Source organism: Hypanus sabinus, chromosome 8 (assembly GCF_030144855.1).
Source record: "Hypanus sabinus isolate sHypSab1 chromosome 8, sHypSab1.hap1, whole genome shotgun sequence".
Classification (NCBI taxonomy): domain Eukaryota; kingdom Metazoa; phylum Chordata; class Chondrichthyes; order Myliobatiformes; family Dasyatidae; genus Hypanus; species Hypanus sabinus.
The window spans coordinates 21,885,311-21,911,839 of NC_082713.1; the positions used below are offsets into that span (position 1 = coordinate 21,885,311).

The 26,529-nt window shown below is 42.4% G+C and overlaps 1 protein-coding gene across 1 annotated transcript; it reads right to left on the bottom strand.

Moving 5' to 3' along the window:
* On the bottom strand, positions 1 to 26,529 carry LOC132397707 (G-protein coupled receptor 83-like). Its single transcript, XM_059976478.1, has 4 exons — positions 26,143 to 26,529; positions 15,354 to 15,479; positions 2,595 to 2,728; positions 1 to 625 (listed from the first exon to the last, which is right to left on the bottom strand). The coding sequence occupies exons 1-4, from the start codon at positions 26,527 to 26,529 to the stop codon at positions 1 to 3; spliced, it is 1,272 nt and encodes a 423-aa protein (XP_059832461.1).

Below are 26,529 nucleotides of genomic sequence, written 5' to 3' on the forward strand. Positions count from 1 at the left end.
TTAACCGACTGTCACAATGGGTTCCACAATGGAAATATCAGTCCTTGCGGAGTTTGTGTTGGTGCTAAACCGTGGATTCCGAGTTTCACTGGTCCTCTTGTGGCTTCTCCCATCATTCCATGCCTGCCTGTAGGGAGGGGGGCTGTAGGCAAGTGGCTGCACGTGGGTGGCCCTCCTCCTCCTGCACATACTCAACAAGGATTTGAATTCTGATCGGAAATTTGCGTTCAGCCAGCAGTAGATGAAGGGGTTGTAACATGTACTGCTCATGGCAAACCAGTGGAAGGTGAAGTACAAGGCGTTGTTGGTGTTGATGGCCTTGCTGGAGATGAGCACCAAGTAGCAGTTCAAGGGAAACCAACAGACAGCAAACACCACCACCACCAGCATCAGCATCTTCAGCATCATCTTTTTCTTACGTCTGTGGGCAAAGTATTGCTCCACAGTGATGTCCCCAATGGCATTCCGCAACCACAGCTTCTTTGCCACTGCAGTGTATGCCACGGTTATGATCAGGAGTGGCAGAACATAGAGGAGAATAAAAGTGGACAAGTCCATATACTTCCAATACAAATCTGCTGGCTGTGGGAAATTGTGGAGACACAAGCTTCGCACTCGCTCCTTCCTGGAACACAGAATGTACAAGTGATTTATTGTGCTGATGATTTCACACAGGGAGCAGACTTTCTTTGATTGTTGTGGAAATTGGACTTTATTACATTGGCCAGACAAGGAACATCACCTCTACTACTCATTCAGAAATTCTCCAGTGGAAATGAAGGTCAGGTTGAGAGTGCATTGAACCATCTCTCTAATGTCAGCTACTCTACAATAAATACCTACCCAGTTGTGCACTTTTAAAACTATCTACTGTTCTACATAGAGTGCAACACAATTGGAAAGACTACTTACGTTGAGTTGTAGTCATTGCTATTCACAATCATTCAGAGGTCAATTAATAATTACTTCCCGATAGAGTCATAGAGCATTTCAGCACAGAAACCAGATCTTTAGCCCCATTAATCTATTATTCTGTCTAGCTTCATCAACCCACACCTGGGCCATAGCCCTCCATTTCGCTTCCATCTATGTACTGATCCCAACTTCTCACAAGTGTTGAAATTGAACCTGGATCCATCACTTCTGCTAACAGCTTGTTCCATACCCTTACCGAGGTCTGAGTGAAAGAGTTCCCCCCAGGTGCCCTTTCACCTTTCACACTTAACCTATGGCCTCTAGCCCTCACCTCCCCCAATCTCAGTGGGAAAAGCCTGATTGCATTTACCCTACCTATAACCCTCACGATTTGGTATACCTCTGTTAAATCTCTCCTCATTCCCCTATGCTCCAGAGATATAGTCCTAATCTATTAAAACTTTCCTTACAACTCAGGTCCTCAAGTCCCAGCAACATCCTTGTAAAATTTCCTCTATACTCTTTCAAACTTTCTGATATCTTTCCTGTAGGTAGATGAACAGAACTGCACACAATACTCCAAATTTGGCCCTACCAATGTCCTATATAACTTCAACATAACATTCCAAATCCTGTAGACAATATTTTGATTTGTGAAGGGTAATGTTCAAAAAATTCTTTTACACTTATTTACCAGTGATAGCACTTTTAAGGAATTATGGATCTGTATTTCCAAATTCCTTTGTTCTACCGCTGTTCCAATTTACCTTTTTAACCAATGGTAATCTCAACAGGTGTTGAGATCTATCAGCATTAATTAGGTCACAACTTGCAGCTATCTGAATGGCTCTATGGTGTGGTTTTGTATGATTAGGTCAATCACACAATTTGGCAATGAAGCCAAGACCTTCATCTCTCATTGAATAATTTGTTGAGGCATCAGCAACGCTTGTTCCTGAAGAATCACTTCAACTCATTATTACCTAAATCCATTTTCAGCTGGCAAAGGAAAATGCTCATTTAAGCTTTACACAGGAATTGAAAGTCAACCGACAAATGAAATATCGCAATCTGATTTATTGTCACTGACTTAGAATGTAAAGTTGGTTGCTTTGTAGCAACAGTACAGTGCAAAGTTTCACGCAACCATGCCACTTTGATCTGGCCCACACCTTCATTGACCAGGTTCAACACTTGCCTTTGTCGAATCTTGCCCCTCCTGACATAGGACATCAGGTTTGTGAGGGTCTAGCGAGGGTTAATCGGGGTGTGTTTAGGGTTTGTGGGACTGAAGCCAGGGTTAATCGGGAAATGCCAAGGGTTTGTGGGGGTGTGTGCCCCATTTGGACCTTAGGATTAGGTTTGAGTGTTGGGCTGGTGGATGTATACGTTTGGCTGGGAGAGGTTAGGCTGCAGAGTTTTGAGTGGTGATGTATGAACTGCTATGGTGGATAGGCTGGTATGGGGAAGCCAGGCTAATCTGGCCCATGCCTTTCATTGTCGTGGTACGACACCACTTGGTTCAACGAACCAAGTGTGCACTGGGACACATCGTCAGTAATGCATCCTCGGATCGTCAGGTGTTTCGGGCCTTTCATCATTAGACACCCTCCCTGAGAGAGGAGATAATATACAATGATGGAAACCTTCCTTGTTTGGTAGTTTGATTTTTGTCTCACCTGTATTCAACTTTAAACAACTTCTGGTAGATTGCATGTGGAAGAGAGAAACCTGTAGCCATGATCCAAATGATGATGATGCAGAGGACTCCTTTAGCCTTAGACATCCTCGGCTTCAAGGGATGCATGATAACCTGTGTAAAGCAATAATAAACCATATCAGTGGGTGTCCCATAAAACCTGGCTACACATGCAATATTATGCAGAGACTCTTTCTATAGAGGAAGTGTTATACCAAAGAATACATGACATTGACAATGATTAGTCAGTCCATCAAAATCCATGTTAACTTTGGCAAAGAACAACTAATCAGTCCTATTCTCTGTAAAGTCTAAGGAAGAGAATAGGACCACCTAGGAGAGTACCACCTCTGAAATGTCCTGATAGAATTCATTTTCCTTTGGGTCTAACTCCTCACTTTCTCCCCCTTGTATTTTGCCCGTCACTTTGAATCTGTAGTCCTCAAATCATTCATCAATGGGGGCAGTGTATGCCCTTGTGTGTATCCATCTGATTTCCTGATACGCACCAATGTTCCAAGGAGAAGAGATTCTGATTCCACAATCTAACCTTGCTGCTAAAATTCCCCCTCTTTTGAACCATTCACTCCCAGTAGGATGTTCTCATCTTCCCTCAAGCCGGGCACTAAACTCCAGCGGTGATTTTTCAGCAGGTCAGCACACCTTCATCAATGCTGCTCACGATGCTTCCAGGATCCCTTACGTTTCCACTTCCCTCCCCTGGTTCAGATCCTTTTATCACACTTGAATCAAAACATACCATGAAATGTGCCATATGCATTAACAACCAACACCATCTAAGAACACCTCTTCTATTCCTTGCTCTGGTGTCTCACCTCTTCTCACCTGCCTATCATCTCCCTCTGGGTCCCCTCCTCTTACAGCCAACCCTTCTCTCCTATCAAATTCCTTCCTCTCCAGTCCTTATCCTTCCTACCCACCCAGCTTCACCTATCACCTTCTAGCTATGCTCCTTCCCCCTTTTATTCTGGTATCTGCCCCGTTCCTTTCCAGTCCTGAGGAAGGGACTGAAACGTTCATTTCCATAGACCGGCTGAAATTCTCCAGCATTTAGCGTGGGTGACTATCTGAGAATGTGGTTCTGGCAGCAGCCTGAACCTGTCAAATCTACCCAGGGAACCCCCCTGTGTTGGAGCATAGACCCCAAGTTGCATTTCTTCATATGCCAGATGAAGTGTGCAAAGACTGCTGATGTAGGTGGCATTGTTGGATAGTGACAAGTAGTATAATCTAGCTGCAATTTATTCCTCTAGGCTCCAGGCACTAGAGAAGATTGCAAATTACTCACAAACATCTTCTCTAGTAGGTAATCATGAAGTTGCTTTGGAAAAGAAAAATTTAGGAAGGTACTTCAGAAAGGAAAGCATTCAGCAAGAAAATTGTGTTGTTCACAGCTGCAATTCTAATGGATCCATTTAGTTTTTTACTCAGCACAAGTTACTAATAAATTAGAACTTGAATTTCCTAAAATACAGGTTTATTCCTAATTTCTAAAGATATATGTTCCCAATACTCTGCTTGCAATACTGCACAGTATATTATTGTAAATACAAGACCATGTTTAACATAAAAGTATATTGGTTTAATTCAAGGTGAAATAGTAATGTTGAACATGGTCATCATAAATTTGTCATCCACTTCCCACTTGGAAGCCTCTTTGCAATGAATTTCATTATTTGAAATAAATTTTTAAAAATGTGAACTTTTGGCAAGTGAAGGTGGTTTGATTTTCAGTGAATTACTTCTCATCAGAACAGCACCCTCTGGGATGTGTGTATTATACTTAATGAGTCTATAAACTGATGAAGAGTTTTAAAGGAACTTTTATGTATAAAATAAGAATGGCCTTTTGGTGGGTTTTATAACTGTAACCATTAAAAGTAACGTTTCTGATTAGAAATTGATGAAGGCTCAGATTTGAATCAGAATCAGGTTTATTTTAACCAGAGTTAAAAATCATAGGTCATGAAATTTGCTTTTTTTTTAAAAAAAAATGGCATTACAGGGCAAAATATAACATTTATTATAAGATTACAAAATGTAAATAGTGTAATGAAGTTGTGTTCATTGACCGTTCAGAAATATGATGGTGGAGAGGAAGAAGCTATTGCCAAGACATTGAGTGTGTCTTCAGGCTCAGATACCTTCTGCCTGATGGTAACAATGTGAAGAGGTTATGTCCCAAATGCTGGGAGTCATTAAGTGATGCTTCAAGAAGTTGGCATCGATAATTCTGGAAGATGTCTTCTATGCTGGGGAGGGTTGGGGCATGATAGGGATGGCCTGTGCAGTCTCTCAATTCCCCGCATTGAAGACTCCACACCAATCAGTCAGATGATGAGGTGCAATCAGTCAAGAATGATCTCCACTATACATATAACAATTACAGCACAGAAACAGGCCATCTCGGCCCTTCTAGTCTGTGCTGAATGCTTATTCTCACCTAGACCCACTAACCTGAACTCAGCCAATAACCCTCCATTCCTTTCCTGTCCATATACATATATAATTTTTTTTTTCAATGGCAGTATCGAACCTGCCTCTACCACTTCAACTGGAAGCTCATTCCACACAGCTAACACTCTGAGTAAAGTTGTTCCTGCTCGTGTTACCCCTAAACTTCTGCCCCTTAACTATCAACTCATGTCCTCTTGTTTGAATCTCCCTTACTCTCAATAGAAAAAGCCTATCCACGTCCACTCTATCTAGACCCCTCATAATTTTAAATACCTCTATCAAGTCCCCCATCAACCTTCTATGCTCCAAAGAATGAAGACTTAACTTGTTCAATCTTTCTCTGTAACTTAGGTGCTGAAACCCAGGTAACATTCTAGTAAATCTCCTCTGTACTCTCTACTTTGTTGACATCGTTCCTATAATTCAGTGACCAGAACTGTACACAATACTCCAAATTTGGCCTCACTAATGTCTTGTACAGTTTTAACATTACATCCCAACTCCTATACTCAATGCTCTGATTGATCAAGGCAGCATACCAAAAGTTTTCTTCACCACCCTATCCACATGAGATTCCATCTTCAGGGAACTATGAACCATTATTCCTAGATCACTCTGCTCTACTGCATTCCTCAATGCCCTACCATTTACCATGTATGTCCTATTTTGATTAGTCCTAGCAAAATGTAGCACCTCACACTTATGAGCATTAAACTCCATCTGCCATCTTTCAGCCCACTGTTCTAACTGGCCTAAATCTCTCTACAAGCTTAGAAAACCTACTTCATTATCCACAATGCCGCCTATCTTAGCATCATCTGCATACTTACTATTCTAATTTACTATCCCATCATCCAGATCATTAATGTATATGACAAACAACATTAGACCCAGTACAGATCCCTGAGGCACACCACTAGTCACTGGCCTCCAACCTGACAAACAGTTATCCACCACTACTCTCCGGCATCTCCCATCCAGCCACTGTTGAATCCATTTTACTACTTCAATATTAACACCTAACGACTGAACCTTCCTAACTAACCTTCCATGTGGAACCTTGTCAAAGGCCTTACTGAAGTCCATATAGACAACATCCACTGCTTTACCCTCATCAACTTTCCTCGTAACTTCTTCAAAAAATTCAATAAGATTTGTCAAACATGACGTTCCATGCACAAATCCATGTTGACTGTTCCTAATCAGACCCTGTCTATCCAGATAATTATATACACCATCTCTAAGAATACTTTCCATTAATTTACCCACCACTGATGTCAAACTTACAGGCCAATAATTGCTAGGTTTACTCTTAGAACCCTTTTTAAATAATGGAACCACATGAGCAATATGCCAATCCTCCGGCACCATCCCCGCTTGTAATGACATTTGAAATATTTCTGTCAGAGCCCCTGATATTTCTACACTAACTTCCCTCAAGGTCCTAGGGAACATCCTGTCAGGACCAGGAGACTTATCCACTTTTACATTCTTTAAAAGTGCCAGTACTTCCTTTTCTTTAATCATCATAGCTTCCATAACTACCCTACTTGCTTCCCTTACCTTACACAATTCAATATCCTTCTCCTTAGTGAATACCGAAGAAAAGAAATTGTTCAAAATCTCTCCCATCTCTTTCGGCTCCACACATAGCTGTCCACTCTGATTCTTTAAGGGACCAATTTTATCCCTCACTATCCTTTTGCTATTAATATAACTGTAGAATCCCTTTGGATTTATTTTCACCTTACTTGCTAAAGCAACCTCATATCTTCTTTTAGTTTTTCTAATTTCTTTAAGATTTTTTTTACATTCTTTATATTTCTTGAGTACCTCATTTACTCCATGCCACCAATATTTATTGTAGATATCTCTTTTTCTGAACCAAGTTTCCAATATCCCTTGAAAACCATGGCTCTCTCAAACTTTTAAACTTTCCTTTCAACCTAACAGGAACATAAAGATTCTGTACCCTCAAACTTTCACCTTTAAATGACCTCCATTTCTCTATTACATCCTTCCCATAAAACAAATTGTCCAAATCCACTCCTAAACCCTTTCACATCTCCTCAAAGTTAACCTTTCTGCAATCAAAAATCTCAACTTAGGGTCCAGTCCTATCCTTCTCCATAATTATATTGAAACTAATGTCATTGTGATCACTGGACCCAAAGTGCTCCCCAACACATACCTCCATCACCTGACCTATCTCATTCCCTAACAGGAGATCCAACACTGCCCCTTCTCTAGTTGGTACCTCTATGTATTACTGCAAAAAACTATCCTGCACACATTTTACAAACTCCAAACCATCCAGCCCTTTTACAGAATGGGTTTCCCAGTCTATGTGTGGAAAATTAAAATTTCCCACAATCACAACCTTGTGCTTACTACAAATATCTGCTATCTCCTTACAAATTTGCTCCTCCAATTCCTGCTCCCCATTAGGTGGTCTACAATACACCCCTACAAGTGTTACTACACCTTTCCCATTCCTCAATTCCACCCAAATTGCCTCCCTAGATGAGCCCTCTAATCTATCCTGCCAGAGCACTGCTGGAATATTTTCTCTGACAAGCAATGCAACACCTCCACCTCTTGCCCCTCCGATTCTATCACACCTGAAGCAATGAAATCCAGGAATATTTAGTTGCCAATCACACCCCTCCTGCAACCATGTTTCACTAATAGCTACAACATCATGTTTCCAGGTATCAATCCATGCTTTAAGCTTATCCATCTTTCTTACAATTCTCCTAGCATTAAAATAAATGCATTTAAGAAATTCTCCACCCCTGACTGTTTATCTCTAATGGTGCAAACAACTTTACTAATCTTCTTTTTCTTCCTTCTCCCCTACATCTTCTGTCTAAGCGCTCCCCTTCTCTATCACCTGCCTATCCTTCCTTAGACACTGTCTACAAGCTTTCTCTATTTGTGAACTAACCTCCTCTCTCCTAGTCTCTTCAATTTGATTCCCACCCCCCAACCATTCGAGTTTAAACTCTCCCCAATAGCCTTAGCAAATCTCCCAGCCAAGATATTGGTTCCCCTAGGATTCAAGTGCAACCCGTCCTTTTTGTACAGGTCACACCCACCCCAAAAGATGTCCTAATGATCCAGAAACTTGAATCTCTGCCCCTTGCTCCAATCCGTCTGCCACGCATCTATCCGCCACCTCATTCCATTCCTACTCTCACTGTCACGTGGTACAGACAGTAATCCCGAGATTACTACCTTTGCGGTCCTTCTTCTCAACTCCCTTCCTAACTCCCTATATTCTCCTTTCAGGACCTCTTCCCTTTTCCTATGTATGTCATTGGTACCTATACGTACCACGACCTCTGGCCCCTCACCCTCCCACTTCAGGATATCTTGGAAGTGATCAGAAACATCCCAAATCCTGGCACCAGGGAGACAAACTACCATCCGGGTCTCCTGACTGTGTCCACAGAATTGCCTATCTGACCCCCTAACTATCGAGTCCCCTATCACTACTGCCTTCCTCTTCCTTTCTCTACCCTTCTGAGCTACAGGACCGGACTCTGTGTTGGAGGCACTGTTGCTTCCCTCAGGTAGGCTATCCCCCGCAACAGTACTCAAACAGGAGTACTTATTGTCAAGGGGTACAGCCACTGGGGTACTCTCTAGTACCCGACTCTTCCCCTTCCCTCTCCTGGCTGTGACCACCTTGTCTGCCTCCCGGGGCCCTAGTGTGACCACCTGCCTGTAACTCCTCTCTATCAACTCCTCTCTCCCTGACCAGATGAAGGTCATTGAGCTGCAGCTCCAGTTCTCTAACCCGGTCCCTTGGAGCTGCAGCTCGATGCACCTGGCGCAGATATGGATGTCTGGGAGGCTAGGAGAGTCCAGGACCTCCCACATCCAACACCGAGAACAACAAGCTGCCCTCACACTCATAAATCTTTTGGTTGCATACCAAATCTCTTTAAAATCCTAAAGTAGTGCCTTCTTCATTCCTGCATCAGGATAGATCTAGTCACAAACAAGAGAAAATCTGCAGATACTGGAAATCCAAGCAGCATAAAATGCTGGAGGAATTAAGCAGGCCAGGCAGCATCTGTGCTGAATACCTGCTGAGTTCCTCCAGCATTTTTTGTGTTGTCAGGATAGATCTGAGAAACAGACACCCAGGAACTGGAAGCTGTTCACTCATTCCACCACTGACCCCTCAATGAGGACTCGTGTTATTCTAACTTGCCCCTTCCTGAAGGCCACAATCAATTCCTTGATCTTGTTGATGTTGAATTCAAGGTTGTTGTGACAGCAGTCTACTAGATGATCTATCTCACTCCTATACAGCTTACATTCTTGTTGCTATCTGAGATTCTGCCAACAGTGCTGCCATAGGCCAATTTATAGATGGCATTTAAGCTGTGCCTAGCCACAGGCATGAGTGTAGAGTAGAGCAGTGAGTTACACTCACATCTTTGAGATGTACCTAGTTGATGATAAGGAGATATTATTATTTATCGGATTACAGAGAGAGCTATAGCGGCCCAAGTTTTGAAGCCTGTTGATTAGGCGATGGTGTTAAACACCAAGTTGTAATTTTAAACTGCCATCTGTCATATGTTTTGCTGTTCTTTAGGTTCTCCGAAGCCAAAAGGGGAACCAGTGAGATTGACTGAATTGTAGACCTACTGCAGTGGTAGAGGAATTGCAGCAGATCTAGGTCCTTGTTTAGGCAGGAGTTAATTCTAGCCATGACCAAACACTCAAAGAATTTCATCACAGTAGATGTGAGTGCTGCGAGGTGATGGTCATTGAGGCAGCTCACTCTGCCCTTATGTACTGGTACGATTGATGCCCTTTTGAATCATACGGGAGTTTCCAACTACTGAAGAGAGGTTGAAAATGTCCTTGAACACTCCAGTCATCCTGTTGGCACAGAATTTCATTACCCGGCCAGGTATTTCATCAGCGACTGATGCACTGCAAGGGTTCAGCCTCTTGGAGGATGTATGGACATAAGCCTTCAAGACAGACCACGGGATCACCAGATGTTGTGCATAATGACAGTATCTGGAGGTTTGCTCTGAGAAATTACGTCTTGAGAAATGAACAATGCGAGTTATCCATTGTACATCAAGGGGAGTCAAACTATCTTTAACAGGCCTGTTCCGAGCTGCCTGCCTCATTTGTTTGGGAATGATATCAGGCACCTCGAGATAATAAAAACACAAAAATACAACTGCAGATGCTGTGGATCAAAAAATACGTACACAACGCTGGAAGAACTCAGCAGGTCAGGCAGCATCTGTGAGAAAAGAGTAGCCAACGTTTTGGGCCGAGACCCTTCATCAGGAATGGGGGGAGGGGGGGAAGAGAGGGCCAAAGCCCAGTAATAGAGATAGGGGAGGGGGTAGGGCCTAGAGGCACCAGGTGGAAAACCAATCAGAGGAAAGATAAAGGGGGGAGGGGAGGCGATAAGCATGAAAGAACTGTAGAGATAAAGAAGCAGAAAGTTGAAAGGGGAGAGAGGCAGAGAGGGTCCTGGGATAGGGGAAGAGCGAGGGGGAGGGAATTACCAGAAATTGGAGAATTCAATGTCGCGTACCTACGCTCTGTCTGTCACAATAGACAGGACCTCCCGGTTGCCACCCACATCAACTCTGCCTTTCATTCCCATCTAGATATGTCCATACGTGGCCTCCTCTACTGCCACGATGAGGCCAAACTCAGGTTGGAGGAGCAACACCTCATCTACCGTCTGGGTGGCCTCCGACCTTGTGGTATGAACATTGAATTCCCCAATTTCCGGTAATTCCCTCCCTGTCCCCCTGCCCCTATCCCAGGACCCTCTCTGCCTCTCTCCCCTTTCAACATTCTGCTTCTTTATTTCTACAGTTCTTTCATGCTTATCTCCTCCCCCTCCCCCCTTTATCTTTCCTCTGATTGGTTTTCCACCTGGCGCCTCTAGGCCCTACCCCCTCCCCTATCTCTATTACTGGGCTTTGGCCCTTTCTTCCCCCCATCCCTGATGAAGGGTCTCAGCCCGAAATGTTGGCTACTCTTTTCTCACAGATGCTGCCTGACCTGCTGAGTTCTTCCAGCATTGTGTACGTATACCTCGAGATAATAACTAGCCAGAACCCATTATGGGCAGGAGCACTCTGAAGCACTTCTCCTCAGCTTAAATAAATGGGTTATTGTTCTCACTATTTTAGTGAATTTTGTATCATTCTTAGAGGATCTAACAAAGCAAGATTAGCTTCAGTTATCTGTCACACACACATCACAACATTTCTAACAAGATGGCACCAGTGACCAATGGCAACATCTTGCAGACAGCTGACAAAACTGCTGGATACTGTTCTTCAAAATACATTTCTACTGAACTGGGATCGATTGCAGCCTGTAATTTCCCTTTTAAGAATGTTTTTGGGCTGACTAAACGACCTGCTGCTTCTGTGATCTCTTGAGGGATTCGGTGTGGGGAGCAGCTACGGCTGTTGGAGGGATGCAAGGTGCATCGATTGCTAACAGCAGAATACAAACCTGTGGTCAGCTCCTTTACTCCGTGCCAATTAAAGTGTTGAGCAAGATCAGAATTGACAAGGACGAACGAGAGCAGAAACTGAGTGAATGCTCTGTTCAGTCTGCCTGTGTTTGTCTGGTCTCCCCCTCAGCTGCAGTAGTTTTGGGTCCCACACTACAAGGTGTGATTGTCTAGGCAACTTGCAGCCCAGGACTGCGGACTCACTTTTGATTACAATTTGATGCTTAATGTCCTTAGTGCTGAAAGCACTTTACCATTTGCCCAATTTGATCATGGCATTTCATTGCAGAATTATATCTACAGCTGTGGCTTGAAGCCATTGACACAGCACAGAACTGACCGACTCAGTGTCTGTGGTCACAGCTATCAGCTCCTGGACTGGCTTTACTTGCCTCAGTGGCTCATGGCTGTGGACTCACTTCTGGTTACTCTACGGTTTAATGTTTAATAGTTCGCGTGTTATTTGTTAGCTTTTTTGCTGTTTGTGCAATTTGTTCTTTTTTTTGCACATTTGATGGTCTTGAGTGGGAGTTTTCTTTAAATGGGTTCTAAGGTGTTTCTTTATTTTGTGTGGGAAGATGAATCTCAAGATTACCTGGGGAACACTAGGTAATTTCTAAAGTACATGTTTGGCACAGCAGTGTGGGCCGAAGGGCCTGTATTGTGCTGTAGGTTTTCTATGTTCCTGTTGTAAACTGTATACATACTTTGAAAATAAATGTACTTTGAACATCAGTGAAATACATCATTTGCATCAATGACCACCACAATCAGAGAATTGTACTGGGAATAGCCCACAGTGTCACTGTTTCCAGCACCAACACAGGATGCCTACAATTAAATAATTCTAACTTGTACATCTTTGGAATGTGGGAGGAAACTTGAGCATCCAGAGAAAACCCACACAGTCAAAGGAAGAACATCCAAATTGCCTACAGAGAGGGTTAGGAATTTTATCCCAAGTGCAATGTATGGTGCAAGGCATTATGCTAGTAGATATGATTCTATGCCACCCTGGAGGAATTAATGGAATATTCCTAAGAAACTAGGAACAGTTCATCTAGCCTCAAGCCTGCTTCACCATTCAATGCGATCATCCAAATTCAGCACTCTGTTCATACCTTCTCCCCACATCCCTCTATGTCTAAATGCTGGGAGAATATGAATCTAGTAAAGGAAGAAGAGCTGAGAAATCAGGTCTACTATTTGAGATAACACTGAGAAATTTCTTAACTAGAGAAGGTTGTGAATCAGAATTTGATATTCCCAAAGCTTCTGGATGCCCCATCGCTGAATATCGGAGCCAAGATCAAGATGTTTGAGGCTTAAGTGATTCCGCAAGTAGATCAGATAGAAGCAGCCATTCAAGGATCAGTGATTTTACTGAATTGCAGAATCAGACAGGTTATAAAATGGCGCCATCTGTCATTTCTCATGTTATATTTCAATCACATAATTTACAACAAATCTGTAGTAAATATTGACCTGGACTGCTTGCTATTACGTGTCTTTAAAATAGATCAATCATAGAAAAATTTCCAGTATACAACATGGTCACAGGCTCTTCCGGCTCAATGGATTTATGCCACCCAATTTCAATTTAGTGATCAATTAACCTACTAAGCCATAGTCTTCAGACAATGGGAGTAAACCTAGGCGGTTATGGGGAGAACATACAAGATTCTTCTAGACAGCGGCGGAATTGATCCTGAGTTGCTGATGCTGTAATAGTTTTTCACTAACCACTATGCTGCCGTGTTTTGCGGCAAAACTTTGTAAATATTATCAGTCCATGTATGGCACCAACTCTCATCCACAAAGATAATTTATGTTGGAAATGGAACAGCTGAATATGTGGGAAACATGTCCTTTCAATATGGATGTCTGAGCAGAACTGATATCCTGTCTCATGCCATCCTGAAAACTTTCTATGTTACAAACTATTTGGTTAATCCACCTTTGGAAATTTTTCCTATGACAATATAAGCCCATGTGTGAAAGTAACAAATAGTAAATTTACATTAGCATGCAAGTCTGTCTGAGCATTCACAGGCATAACCAGGTAATACAGACAGAATTACAACCCCAAATAGTTGGAACTAACAAGTAGTCTTGCCACAACCTCACTGCTGGTGGATCTTCCAGATCTCAACTGTCTACAAAGTGAAGGTCTATCTAATATACAAAAATCATTCTTATCAATGGAGACCTTAACAGGAAATACTGAATATGAAGAGAGAAGTTTAATATAATCCTTTTAGGAATTGTATAGATATATCCAGTAATACATCAAAATAGTTTTATTAAGGTTGTTATAGCCAGGGTGGTAATGGGAACAAGCTCCCACTACCTATTAAATGCTCCAATAGCCTCTGACAATCAAGTCCAGCTCCTGGCCTTCATGTGTGGTTTAGCTACTAAGCCCGGTGGAACAGTTTCTACTGACAGGAGGTGGTGCAAAGGAGGGTTACTGGGACCTTAAGGACAGTTGTTTTGGGCAGATGGGGCTTTTCAGCCATGGTTGGCAGCTCATCTAAGAGAAGGAAAACTGATCTCAAACCTCTGCTGCCTTGTGGATGTACCCACGTGTGGGGAAGGCTCAGAAGTAAATTGAGGGGGAAAAATCCAGAGCTGGAGTCCCAAAGGCAGTCCCACATTGAGTTCAGTGCTGGCTGGCAACTCCTACGACACTGCTGCTATCAAATTCTATTGAGTTCATCAGATGCACGGAGAGGGGGAGCTTGTTACATGAGCAACAGCTTGCTCTCCATGTTGTACTGCCCAGGCTTGCGTATCTAGACAGCTGGGCTGCAGTATCCATGGTTAACCCTGACCGACGGGGGCCATCACTCACATCAAAACAAGATTGTTTTTAGTTTCATAGAAAACTACAGATTTCCCTAGTAAAACACACAAAATGCAGGAGGAACTCAGCATGTCAGGCAGCCCCTATGGAAGTGAATAAACAATTGGCACTTCAGGCTGAGACCCTCCTTCAGGAAGAATTTCTGACCTGTTGAGGGCACTAATAACCCGGAAACAGATGGCCCCACATTCAGTGTTGGTTTGGAAACATCTATTTGTTGATAACATTTAATGGTTAGCCAGCAGGGTGTAATAACAGCCAAAGAAAGGATTGACTTTGGCTAAAAAGCTGCTTTGAGTAGTTATATCCCCCATAAACAAGAGAAAATCTGCAGATGCTGGAAATCCGAGCAACACAATCAAAATGCTGGAGGAACTCAGCAGGCCAGGCAGCATCTATGGAAAACCCTTTGGCATGACTGGAGAAAGAAAGCTGAGGAGATTTGGAAGGTGGGATGAGGGGGTTGATTGGAAAGGTGGATTGGAAATCTACTTCACAATTTTTTTTCTCTCCAGTCCTGCCAAAGGGTTTTGGCCGGAAACATTAACTGTACTTTTTTCCATAGATGCTGCCTGGCCTGCTGAGTTCCTTGAGCATTTTGTATTTATTCCGCCATGTTCAATCCTGGGACCAGAGTGACATTGTGATGTGGCACTTGCAAACAGAATGTAGCAGTGTGCTGAGAGCAAGCTTTTAACTGCACAAGAAACATTTATTAAGTCTTACTGCATTGCAGGAAACATTTGAAAAAACCTTTATACTTGGGTATCTTTTTGTTTGAATCCTATAATATAGTGAGTCGTTTCCCACAATAGTTCCCAATTAGGTGCAGAAGGTTTCGCGTTTTGTTGCCTTTCCTGTGGATACTGTACCTGGTGCCGGTCCAGAGCAATAGCAGTGAGGGTCAGGACAGAAACGTGCACAGAACAGTACTGAGCAAAGCGACTAACATGACACATCAACTTGCCGAACACCCAGTTGCTATTCACAAAACGGACCTGCAAGGGGAAAAAAAGGAATAAATGTCAATAAAATTATAATATATATTCATTTCCTGCAGATAATTAATGAACCTTTCAACATTAAGAGTAGAGGAACTGCTTGCTATACTGCATATGTTGCCTACTCTCAAATTGACCATAAATTATGAACATAGTTAAATTCAACTTCCTTCACTGGTTATGTGCAACATAATTCCACTCAGTAGGTTTGGGAGGGGCTGTATTCAACCACTTTTAGGTAGCTGCTTGTGCCCCAATTTTAACAGCTACTTAAAAGTGGTTGAATACAGCCCCTCCCAAACCTGCTGCATGCTTGGAGAAACACAGGTGATTGTAGTTTACTTATTTTTATTTCAACTTAATGTGTCCAACAGCAATTAATCCAATTAGCCTGTAGAGCAGGGAAAGTGGGTGAGTGTACCAACACTATTGTAGGAATATACCACCTTTCCAATCAACTTTACAGTTCAATTCTTCTCAAATGGTAGGCTGTTCATGTAGATAATCCATATAAAGGTGTATTCAGCAGATCATGTAGCTTGAAGTATTTCAAGTGAAGTCCTACACTTGATCAATGCACTTAGTCACCAAATATGTTCACAAAAAATGCCCCAGGAATGTGAATGCTACAGCTCCACAGACTTTGTCATTATAGATTACAGATTTTATGATATGCTGAGGTGCTTATGGAGTACAAAACATGCAAGAGAACACTTCGGAAATCAGGAAGGCTGAAAGAAAGTATGAAGTTGCTCTAGAAGACAAAACAAAGGAGAATTAAAAGACCACAAGATCACAAGGTAAAAGAGCAGAATTGGGCCATCTGGCCCTTCAAGAATTCTCCACCATTTCATCATGGTTGACCTAATTTTCCTCTCAGTCTCCTAAGGAATTCTACAGTTAGAGCAAAAGAATTAGTAAGGTATAGAATTGGTCCTCTGGAGGATCAGAATGGTAATCCATATATGGAGCCAAAACAAATTAGGGAGATCTTCAGTAATTTTTTTTTGCATCTGTATTTACTCAGGAGGCAGAAATGGAGTTTAGAGAAGTGGGGCAAAGTGGCATCAACTTCAAGGACCCTGTACAGATGACAGAGGAGGTGTTTGCTATCCTGAGGCAAATCAAGGTGGATAAATTCTCAGGGCCTGACAAGGTATTCCCTCAGACCCTACGGGAGGCAAGTGCAGACATTTCCAGGGCCCTAGCAGAAATATTAAAATCATCCTTAGCAACAGGAGAGGTACCAGAGGATTGGAGGGTAGCCAATGTTGTTCCACACTTTAAAAAGTCTCCCTCTAAACATAAATCAGAAAATTGTAGACCCGTGAGTGACAAGTTATCGGAAGGTATTCCAAGGGACCAGACATAAAAGTATTTGAAACATAGGAACATAGAAAATAGGTGCAGGAGTAGGCCATTCGGCCCTTTGAGCCTGCACCACCATTCAGTATGATCATGGCTGATCATTTGGATAGACATGGACTGAAAGGATAGTCAGTATAGTTTGTGTAGTAGGTCACATCTTTTTTTCCAAGGAAGTTATCAGGAAAGTGGATGAAGGAAAGACCATGGATGTTGCCTACATAGAGTTCAGCAAAGCATTTGACAAGGTTCTGCATGGGAGGTTGGTCAAAGTTTTGCCGTTTGGTGTTCAAGCTGAGGTAGTAAATTGGATTAGATATTGGCTTTGTGGGAAAAGCCAGAGAGTGGTAGTAGATGGTCACATCTCTTACTAGAGGCCTGAGACTAGTGGTCATATGGATCAGTGCTGGGTCTGTTGCTGTTTATTATCCAGATTGTTGATATAGATGACAGTGTGTTAACTGGATCAGCAAATTTGTGGATGATACCAAGATTGGTGGTGTAGTGAACCCCAAGGAAGGCCATCATGGCTTGCAAAGAGATCTGCATCAGCTGGAAAAATGGGCTGAAAATGGCGGATGGAATTTAGTGCAGACAAGTGTGAGGTGTTGCACTTTGGCAGCACCAACTAAAGTAGGTCTTACAGTGAATGATAGGGCACTGAGGTACGTGGCAGAAAGAAAGATCTGAGAACACGGGTCCATAATTTGTTGTAAGTGGTGTCAAGGGTAGATAGTGTCATAAAGAAAGCTTTTGGCACATTGGCCTACATAAATCAACGGATTAAGTACAAAGTTGGCTTGCTATGTTGAAGTTGTATATGACCTTGGTGAGGCCTAATTTGGAGTGTTGTGTGCACTTGTGTACCTATAGGAAAGATGTTTGAAAGCATGCAGAGAAAATTTACAAGGATGTTGCCAGGTTGGGAGAAACTGATTTATAAGGAAAGATTGAATAGGTTAGGATTTATCCTTAGAACACAGAAGACTGAAGTGAGATTAGATAGAGGTATTCAAAATTATGAGGGGCATAGATAAGGTAAATGCAAGCAGGCTTTTTCCACTGAGGTTAGATGGGATAACAACCAGAGATCATATGTTTTATGTGAAAGGTGAAAGTGGTGCATGTGAGCTTAATTTCAACATTTAAGAGAAGTTTGTGTAGGTACATGGATAGAAGGGGTTTGGAGGGCTATGGCCCCGGTGCAGGAAAATGGGAGTAGGCTGTTTAAATGGTTTTGGGATAGACTAGGTGGGCAAAAAGGCCTGTTTCCGTGTTGTAGTACTCATGTCTATCTCAAAAAAAAAATCTAATTTACAGAGAGTGAGACATTTCTTCCCCCTCTCCCCATAGTCTTCATTGTGCCATTACATGAATCAACTGTGCATTATTATCCTGGAACCCAATTGAACTCAATTAAATTGATTAACTAGGTCAAAAGCATAATGCTGAAACTTACACTCAGGTGGCAAGTTTTAAGTGAAACCTTGAGCACTCTGTTCCGTCAAAACACAGAAGCGCAGCTCATATTGCAGTTTCACCACCAGACTTGGTAACATTTCCTAGTACTTTGCTGTCACTTTACTGATGGCTTGAGATGCAAACTTGACAGAATGTAAAGCTTACTAAGGTTTGTCACCAAATTAAGTTTAAACTCATTGTTATATAATGACAACTACTTGATGAATATCTAAATGCAAGATAAAAAAACATTGGCTACATTACTTGCTTCCTTAGAACTGGGCATTTGTCATGAAAGCAAGATCATGTTTGGCGTACAGCCAAATTAAATGTCCACGTGTTCCTTCAGCTCACATGATATCCTTCCATATTGGAAAGACACTTGATTTAAGGGGATGAAGAAGCTTGCAAACGATAGGGTTGAAGTGTCTTGTCATTATGCTCCAAGCATGCTAAATGTTTTACTTAATGCATCTTTTTATATGCTCATTGCTTGTTTCTAACCAGCATAGCATGTTTCTAAATAGATTGAACCAGGCACTTCATCTAACTTGTATTTAAACCTCAAACACGAGACCCCCATCATCTTATTTTCACCATGGATGTCCAGTCCCTATACACCTCCATCCCCCACCAGGAAAGTCTCAAAGCTCTCCATTTCTTTTCAGATTCCAGACCCAACCAGTTCCCCTCTACCACCACTCTCTTCTGTCTAGCAGAATTGGTCCTTACTCTTAATGATTTCTCCTTTGGCTCCTCCCACTTGCATCAAACTAAAGGTGTAGCCATGGGCACCCGTATGGGTAACAGTTATGCCTGCCTTTTTGTTGGCTATGTGGAACAGTCCATATTCCAAGCCTATACTGGTATCCGTCCCCCTCTTTTCCTTCACTACATCAGCAACTACATTGGCGCTGCCTCCTACACGCATGCTGAGCTCGTTGAGTTCATTAACTTTGCTTCAAACTTTCACCCTGCCCTCAAATTTACCTGGTCCATTTCCGACACCTCCCTCCCCTTCCTTGATCTCTGTCTCTATCTCTGGAGACAGCTTATCTAATGGATGTCTACTATAAGCCCACAGACTCTCACAGCTACCTGGACTTCCTCTTCCCACCCTGTTACCTATAAAAACACAATCCCCTTCTCTCAATTCCTCCGTCTCTGCCACATCTGCTTTCAGAATGAGGCTTTTCATTCCATGACGGAGATCTTCCCTTTTTAAAGAAAAGGGCTTCCCTTCCTCCACCATCAACTCTGCCCTTAAACACATCTCTCCCATTTCATGCATATCTGCTCTCACCCCATCCACCTGCCACCCCACTAGGGATAGGGTTCCTCTTGTCCTCACCTACCACCCCACCAGCCTCCCGGTCCAACATATAATTCTCCGTAACTTCCGCCATTTCCAACGGGATCCCTCCACCAAGCACATCTTTTCCCCCACCTCAACTTTCTGCTTTCCGCAGGATTTGTCCCTACATGACTCCCTTGTCCATTCGTCCCCCCCATCCCTTCCCACCAATCTCCCTCCTGGCACTTATCCTTGTAAGCAGAACAAATGCTACACCTGCCCTTACACTTCCTCCCTCACCACCATTTAGGGGCTCAGACAGTCCTTTCAGGTGAGATGACACTTCACCTGTTCAGTGCTCCCGGTGTGGCCTTCTATATATTGGTGAGACCCGACACAGACTGAGAGACCGTTTCACTGAACACCTATGCTCTGTCCACCAGAGGAAGCAGGATCTCCAAGTGGCTGCACATTTTAATTCCACATCCCATTCCCATTCTAATATGTCAATCCATGGCCTCCTCTACTGTTGAGATGAAGCCAAGTTCCTCTCGACTGTCGAGAGGAACAACACCTTGTATTCTGTCTAGGTAGCCTCCAACATGATGGCATGAACATTGATATCTCTAACTTCCATTAATGCCCCTCCTCCCCTTCTTACCCCATCCCTAATTTTTCATTTTTAAAACTTTTGTTTTATTTCTCTCTTTCCCTCTCACAATAACTCCTTGCTTGCTTTCCCTCTTCCTCTGGTGCTCCCCTCCCCCTTTCCATCTTCCAAGGCCTTCCATCCTATGATACTCCCCCTTCTCCAGCCTTGTATCCCGTTTGCCAAACAACTTCCCAGCTCTTAGCTTCATCCCTCCCCCTCCTGTCTAATCCTATCATTTTGGATCTCCCCCTCCCCCTCCCACTTTCAAACCTCTTACTATCTTTTCTTTCAGTTAGTCCTGACGAAGGGTCTCGACTCAAAACTTCAACTGTACTTCTTCCTATAGATGCTGCCTGGCCTGCTGCATTCCACCAGCATTTTGTGTGTGTTGTATTTAAACCCAATATATCCCACTGGAACCTTGAACAGTACAGAACAGTACAGGTACTTCAGTTCACAATACTGTGCTCATCTATCTAAACCTACTCCATAACTGATCTATTCCCTTCCTCTACATAGCCCTTGGCACAGGGGTTCCCAATCATTTTTATGTCATGGACGAATACCATTAAGCAAGGAGTCCATGAACCCCAGGTTGGGAACTCTTGACTTATCCCATTTATTTTTCTTTCATCCGTGCACATCTCCAAGAGCCTCTTAAATGTCCACAACTCATCAGCCTCTACTACTTCTGGCAGTGCATTCCAGGAACTTATGTTAAAAACCCTAAACCTTTCTCACCTACCTTAAGAAGATGCCCTCTTGTGTTAGCCATTGCCTGCCTGGGAAAAGGCACTAACAGTACACTTTACCTATGCCTCTTATGATCTTCTACACCTCTATCAAGTTGGCACTCATCCTCCTTTACTCCAAACAAAACTCCAGTTTGCTCAAGCTTTCCATACAAGATCTCCTCTTTAAAACTTCCGGTAAACCCTCTCTAAACCTTCCACATCCTTCCGAAGGTGAACAAGCTGAACACAATACTTGAAGTGTGGTCTCACCAGAGTTTTATAGAGCCACAACATGGCTCTTGAGCTCAATCACCCAACGATTAAAAGCCAACACACCATATGCTTTCTTCACCATCGTATAAACTTGCATGGCAATTTTAAGGGACCCATGTGCTTGTACTCCTTCTGCCCCTCCACATTAAGAAACCTTCTAATAACCATATTTCCTGCCTCATGTTCAATCTTCCAAATTATATTACTCCCCACGTCTCTGGATTGAACACCAGCTGCCACATCGGCTCAATGAGAGATGGTAGAAGGGGTGGGTGGGTTTAAGAGAATACAAGATACACACTCCAGCACAATGATATTAGGGGTTCATCTTCCTAATTAACTAACCCAATTTGATCTGGACCTTAACTGGAGAGAAACAGGGCTAGTGATGTCACCCATTTGGAAAGGAACTGTAGTGGTTCCTGAAGTAGTGGTTCCAATTTACTGCAACTTTGACACATCAGTTCATTAAAGTGGATAATGACATCAGATAAAAATCATAAACAAGAATGTTTCTGATTGCCCTTTCACCTCTTTTCCACCCCTGCCCATAACATCCCTCTGGTGCCCGTCCTCTTTCCCTTTCTTCCATGATCCACTGTCCTCACCTATCAGATTACTTCTTTTGCTCTGCACCTCTTCTACCTATCACCTCCCAGCTTCTTAATTCATCCCCTTCCTCCTCCTCTGGTTAAATCTATCACCTGCTAGCTTTTACCTCTCCCTCTTCCTCCACCTTATTCTGGCTTCTTTCCCCCTTCCTTTCCAGTCCTGATGAAGGGATTGGCCTGTCTACTGTTTATTCTTCATCATAAATGCTGCCTGACCTCCAGCATTTTGTATTTGTTACTCAGTAAAAATCAGTTGACTGGCCAGCATAATAAAGCACACAGATCAGAGGCAACACCAAATTGTGGATCAATTGTAAGATCAGCCAGTAACATTTTCAATTATCAATGCATTTTCATGTACAATTCTCAAAGCTGTAATTTGCATTGTCTTTTCAGGTGACTTGTAAATAAATGGAAATCCAGGACAGTTATGATTTTAAACTGATATGCCCTGTCTATATTACTGTTGACCGTCTATATTACTGTCTCAGGTGAAGTGGTCATAAAAGAGTACCTGAAGCTTTAATTAAAATGTTCATTATCAATGACATGCCAAACAGTTAATTCAATTGAGGATTGCAGCCTTGAGCATATTATCCGAATTTCAAATTAAATTAAGGTTGCCAAACAAAGGACATGTCCTCTGGAGCGGACACAGAATTAGGATCCAGCAGGTCAGGGTTCCGTCAGCAGTTATATACTCTTACAGAGGAGAGATACTTAATGAGTGGCACGAAAATTAATGGGTTATTCCCTTGGTAGCAATAATTCAAGTCCTAATATTTTACTGTGCATATTCACATTGTTAGGAATGCTAGTTTTTTTTTGAAGCACGTTCATGCAGAGAGAACTGGGCAAAGCTATTAAATTCATGCAGATTCATGGGGTCTGTTAAACCCCAAGGCAAGTAGTGTGATAATTATAACACAGCTGCCTGCTTCCCCACCCCACTCCCCCGACTACAAACACAGGAGTAAGGAGCCTGTAACACTCTTGCAGTGCAAGCAGCCCAGTTCAGTTCCTGCTGCTCAGTCCTGAGTGGCCATTTCCTTATTTTGAACCATGGTCCCGATACATTCACCTGGGGAAATAATCTTTCTGTATCTACCCCATCAAGTTTCAGTGAGATCACCACCTTGGGTGACCTGGTAGAACAGTGGATTGTATAATGGTAGTATAATGCCACTGACTTGGGTTCAATCCCACAACATTCTGTAAGGAGTTTATACATTCTCCTGGTGACTACATGGGGTTTCCTCTGGGTGCTCCAGCTTTCTTCCACATTCCAAAAACGAATAGGTCAATACATAGGTTAATTGATTTCATGGTGTCATTTGTTGGGGCTTAAGGTCCTGCTACTATGTGTAAATAAATCAAAGTATTATTGACAGGCATCTAATTCCTTACTATTGATCCTGCTATGGCAGTTAACCTAACAGAATCTTTGCCAAGACTGGAGAAGTTACATTCAAAATAATTCAATAAATTAAGTAGAGACTGAGAGGATACCTGATCGAAGTTTGAAGATTGAAAAGCATAGATAAAGTAGTATCTTTCTCCCCAAGATAAAGATGCTGAATACTAGGTGTGTATTTAAGGTAAGAGTGAGTTAAGCTCAAAAGAGATGTGCAGGTCAAGTTTTCTTTTAAAAATAGAGAGATGGGTACCTGGAATGCCAGGGAGGAACTAGAGGCAAACACAATAGTGGTGCATAAGAGGCTTTTTGATAGGTACATGAATGTGTAGAGAATGGGGGAGATAGAGACATTGTGTAGATAGAAGGAATTAAATTCATTCAGCACAATATCATTTGCTTAAAGTCCTATTCCAGTGCTGCAATGTCCATGTTCTAAATCTGAAATATATGTTCAAAACTTGAAATATATTACAACAACATCAGTCTCAGTAACCATAAATATGTTCAATTATTATGAAGGGTCATCTAGCTCATTAATGTCCTTCAGTGGGAGGAATCTGTCAACCTTTCCCAGTCTGACCGATGTGAATCAGAGTCATCAGCTTAATTGCCTTTAGTTCAAGGGTGATCAGGGATGGATAAAAAATGTTGGCATTGCCATTGTAATCTTCATTCAGCAAATAAATGCCAAAGGAATGATTAGGATTTCCAATCATTTGGGCAACAGCATTTCAAAAAATTTTAGTGGATCATCCCCAACCCTCACCACCGGGGTCACATCTGAACTCAAACATGAATTGTGAAGAGGGTATTTCTACTCGTGGGAGAATGCAAGATTGGGGGCACTACATCAGAATACAAGGATGTCCCTTTAGAACAGAGATGAGGAGGATTTTCTTTAGCCAGAGGGTTACGATTCTGTGGATTTCATTGACTCAGGCAGGTGTGGAAGCCAAGTCATTGGGTACATTTAAAGCAGGGATTAACAAGTTCTTGATTAGTAAAGACATCAAAGGTTACAGGGAGAAGGCAGGAGAATGAGTTAGAGAGATAATAAATCAGCCTTTATGGAATGGCAGAGAAGACTCAATGGGCCGAATGGCCTAATTCTGCTCCAATATCTTATGGAATTATGTCAAAGTTAATATAGTGGCTTATTTCCCATCAGCAGGTGAATGCAGACACATCACTGCGAGTTGGCTACCATATTCAGCGGAATCAACACCACCTGACTGTCACACTATCTGCTAGAATCCACTATTCCTTTGGCCCTGGTTCCCAGCTCGGAACACAGGAATGTTTCCATAAAGTTCCAAGGATAATGGCTAACTTCAATTCTTTGACACTGACTGCCATCCTCACACCTTCCTCACCCACTTGGTGACCCTGCTAGAACTTTCTGCACATTTGTCAAAGGTTAGCAGAAGCAATATAGTATCCTAGAAAAGTACAGTACAAAAACAGGACCTTTGGCCCATCTAGTCCATGCTGAATCATATAAACTGCCTGGTCTGATCGACTTGCTCCCAAACCATAACCATCCATGTACCTATCCAAACTTCTCTTAAACATTGAAATTGAGCTCACATGAACTGGCAGCTTGTTTCACACAATCACGACCCTCTGAGTGAGGAGGTTTCCTTGCATGTTCACCTTAATCTTTATCACTTTCAGTCTTAACTCATGAACTCTAGTTGTAATCCCATGATGTCTAGAAGTAGTCCCACCCAACCTCAGTGGAAAAAGCCTGCTAGCATTTACCTGATCTATACCCATCAATTTTGTATACTTCTATGAAATTTCTTCACATTCTTCTCTGCTCCAAGGAATAAAATCCTAAGCTTTTCAATCTTTCTTATAAATTAGGTCCCCCAGTCCCAGCAACATCCTTGTGAATTTTCTGTGGCAAAATCTTTCTTTTCAACCCTGTCTACCTGTGCCACAATTTTCAATAAATTATGGACCTGTATTTCCAGATCCCTTTGTTCTACCACACTCCACAGTGCCTTACCACTCTCTGCTATTTTTCCAGCTGACCCAGATCACTTTGCAAAATCTGTTAATCTTTCTTACCATCTACTCACCCCCAGTCAAGCAGGTCATCTGCAAACTTGATGACCCAGTTAACCACATTAACCCAAATCATTCATATAGATGACAAACAACAATGGGCCCAGTACCAATCCTCTAGAGGCAACCATCTATTACCACTCTGGCTTCTTCCACAAAGCCAATATCTAATCCAATTTACCACCTCATCTTGAATACCAAGCAAATGAACTTTCCTGTTCAACTTCCCATGTGTTAAATGCCTTGCTAAAGTCCATGTAGACAACATCCATTGCTTTGTCTTCATCAACATTCCTCAATAAACTCAATAAGATTAGTTAAACACAACCTACCATACACAAAACTGTGCTAACTATCCCTAATCAGTGCCTGTCTATGTAAATACTCATATGTCTAGTCCCTTAGAATATCTTCCAATAACTTAATCAATAGCTCCAATATGGCATTTTTATTTTGAAAAAAATACTCTTCTGGTAATTAACAATGACAACTGTACTGAGACTAATCATCCACTGCAATAAACATGAATCTGCTTTTAGAAAAATACTCTGTCAAAATCTTTTCATTGCTTATGAGTATGCTGATTACCGCGTTAGAAAATTCAGGCTTGCAGAATCCCATTTTCTGCCTTCTCAATACGCAGGAGCAATGACGGCCCAAGTCTTTCTTAGCTTTGTTTTTGACCCAAACGCCCAGCAGGAGTTAAACCATATTTCGAATAGGCTTGACCTCAAGATAATTCTTGAGATCTCCACTTTGGTTAAGACAAGAAGCAGGGCTTACCAGTGTGAAGGGGGTGTTGAGAAGGGTGATCATAATATCTGCTACGGCCAGGTTAGCTATGAAGAGGCTGGTTGCGGAATGCATCCGCTTGTTTTTTATCACCACCTGGCAGACGAGGACATTGCCGAAGAGTGAGATGACAATGATGACTGAGTAAGCCACAATCAACAGCGCCTTCACAGTCGGGTTCTTGGACTCGGCTTCATACTTGGTATGATTGTTGAAGATGCCCCAGTCTTCAATGGTCAGGTTGCCCCAGCTGAAGAAGGAAGTGGTGTTGGAGAGGCCATATAGTGCCAAGAAGAAGTCGCTGCCATTGACCTCTTCACCGTTCTTGCGGACGGAGTTGGTTACATAGGACAAGGGAAGCCACAGATAACGGCTCAT

Bases quoted from the DNA above. Each gene is read 5' to 3' on its own strand.
- LOC132397707 (XM_059976478.1), bottom strand. From the start codon at position 26,529: ATGAGCCGTTATCTGTGGCTTCCCTTGTCCTATGTAACCAACTCCGTC. The intron at 2,729-15,353 runs GTACAGTATCCA...TGCTTTACACAG, and splicing joins TTGCTCTGGACCGGCACCAG to GTTATCATGCATCCCTTGAA. The intron at 626-2,594 runs GTGAGACAAAAA...TCTGTGTTCCAG, and splicing joins TTGTTTAAAGTTGAATACAG to GAAGGAGCGAGTGCGAAGCT.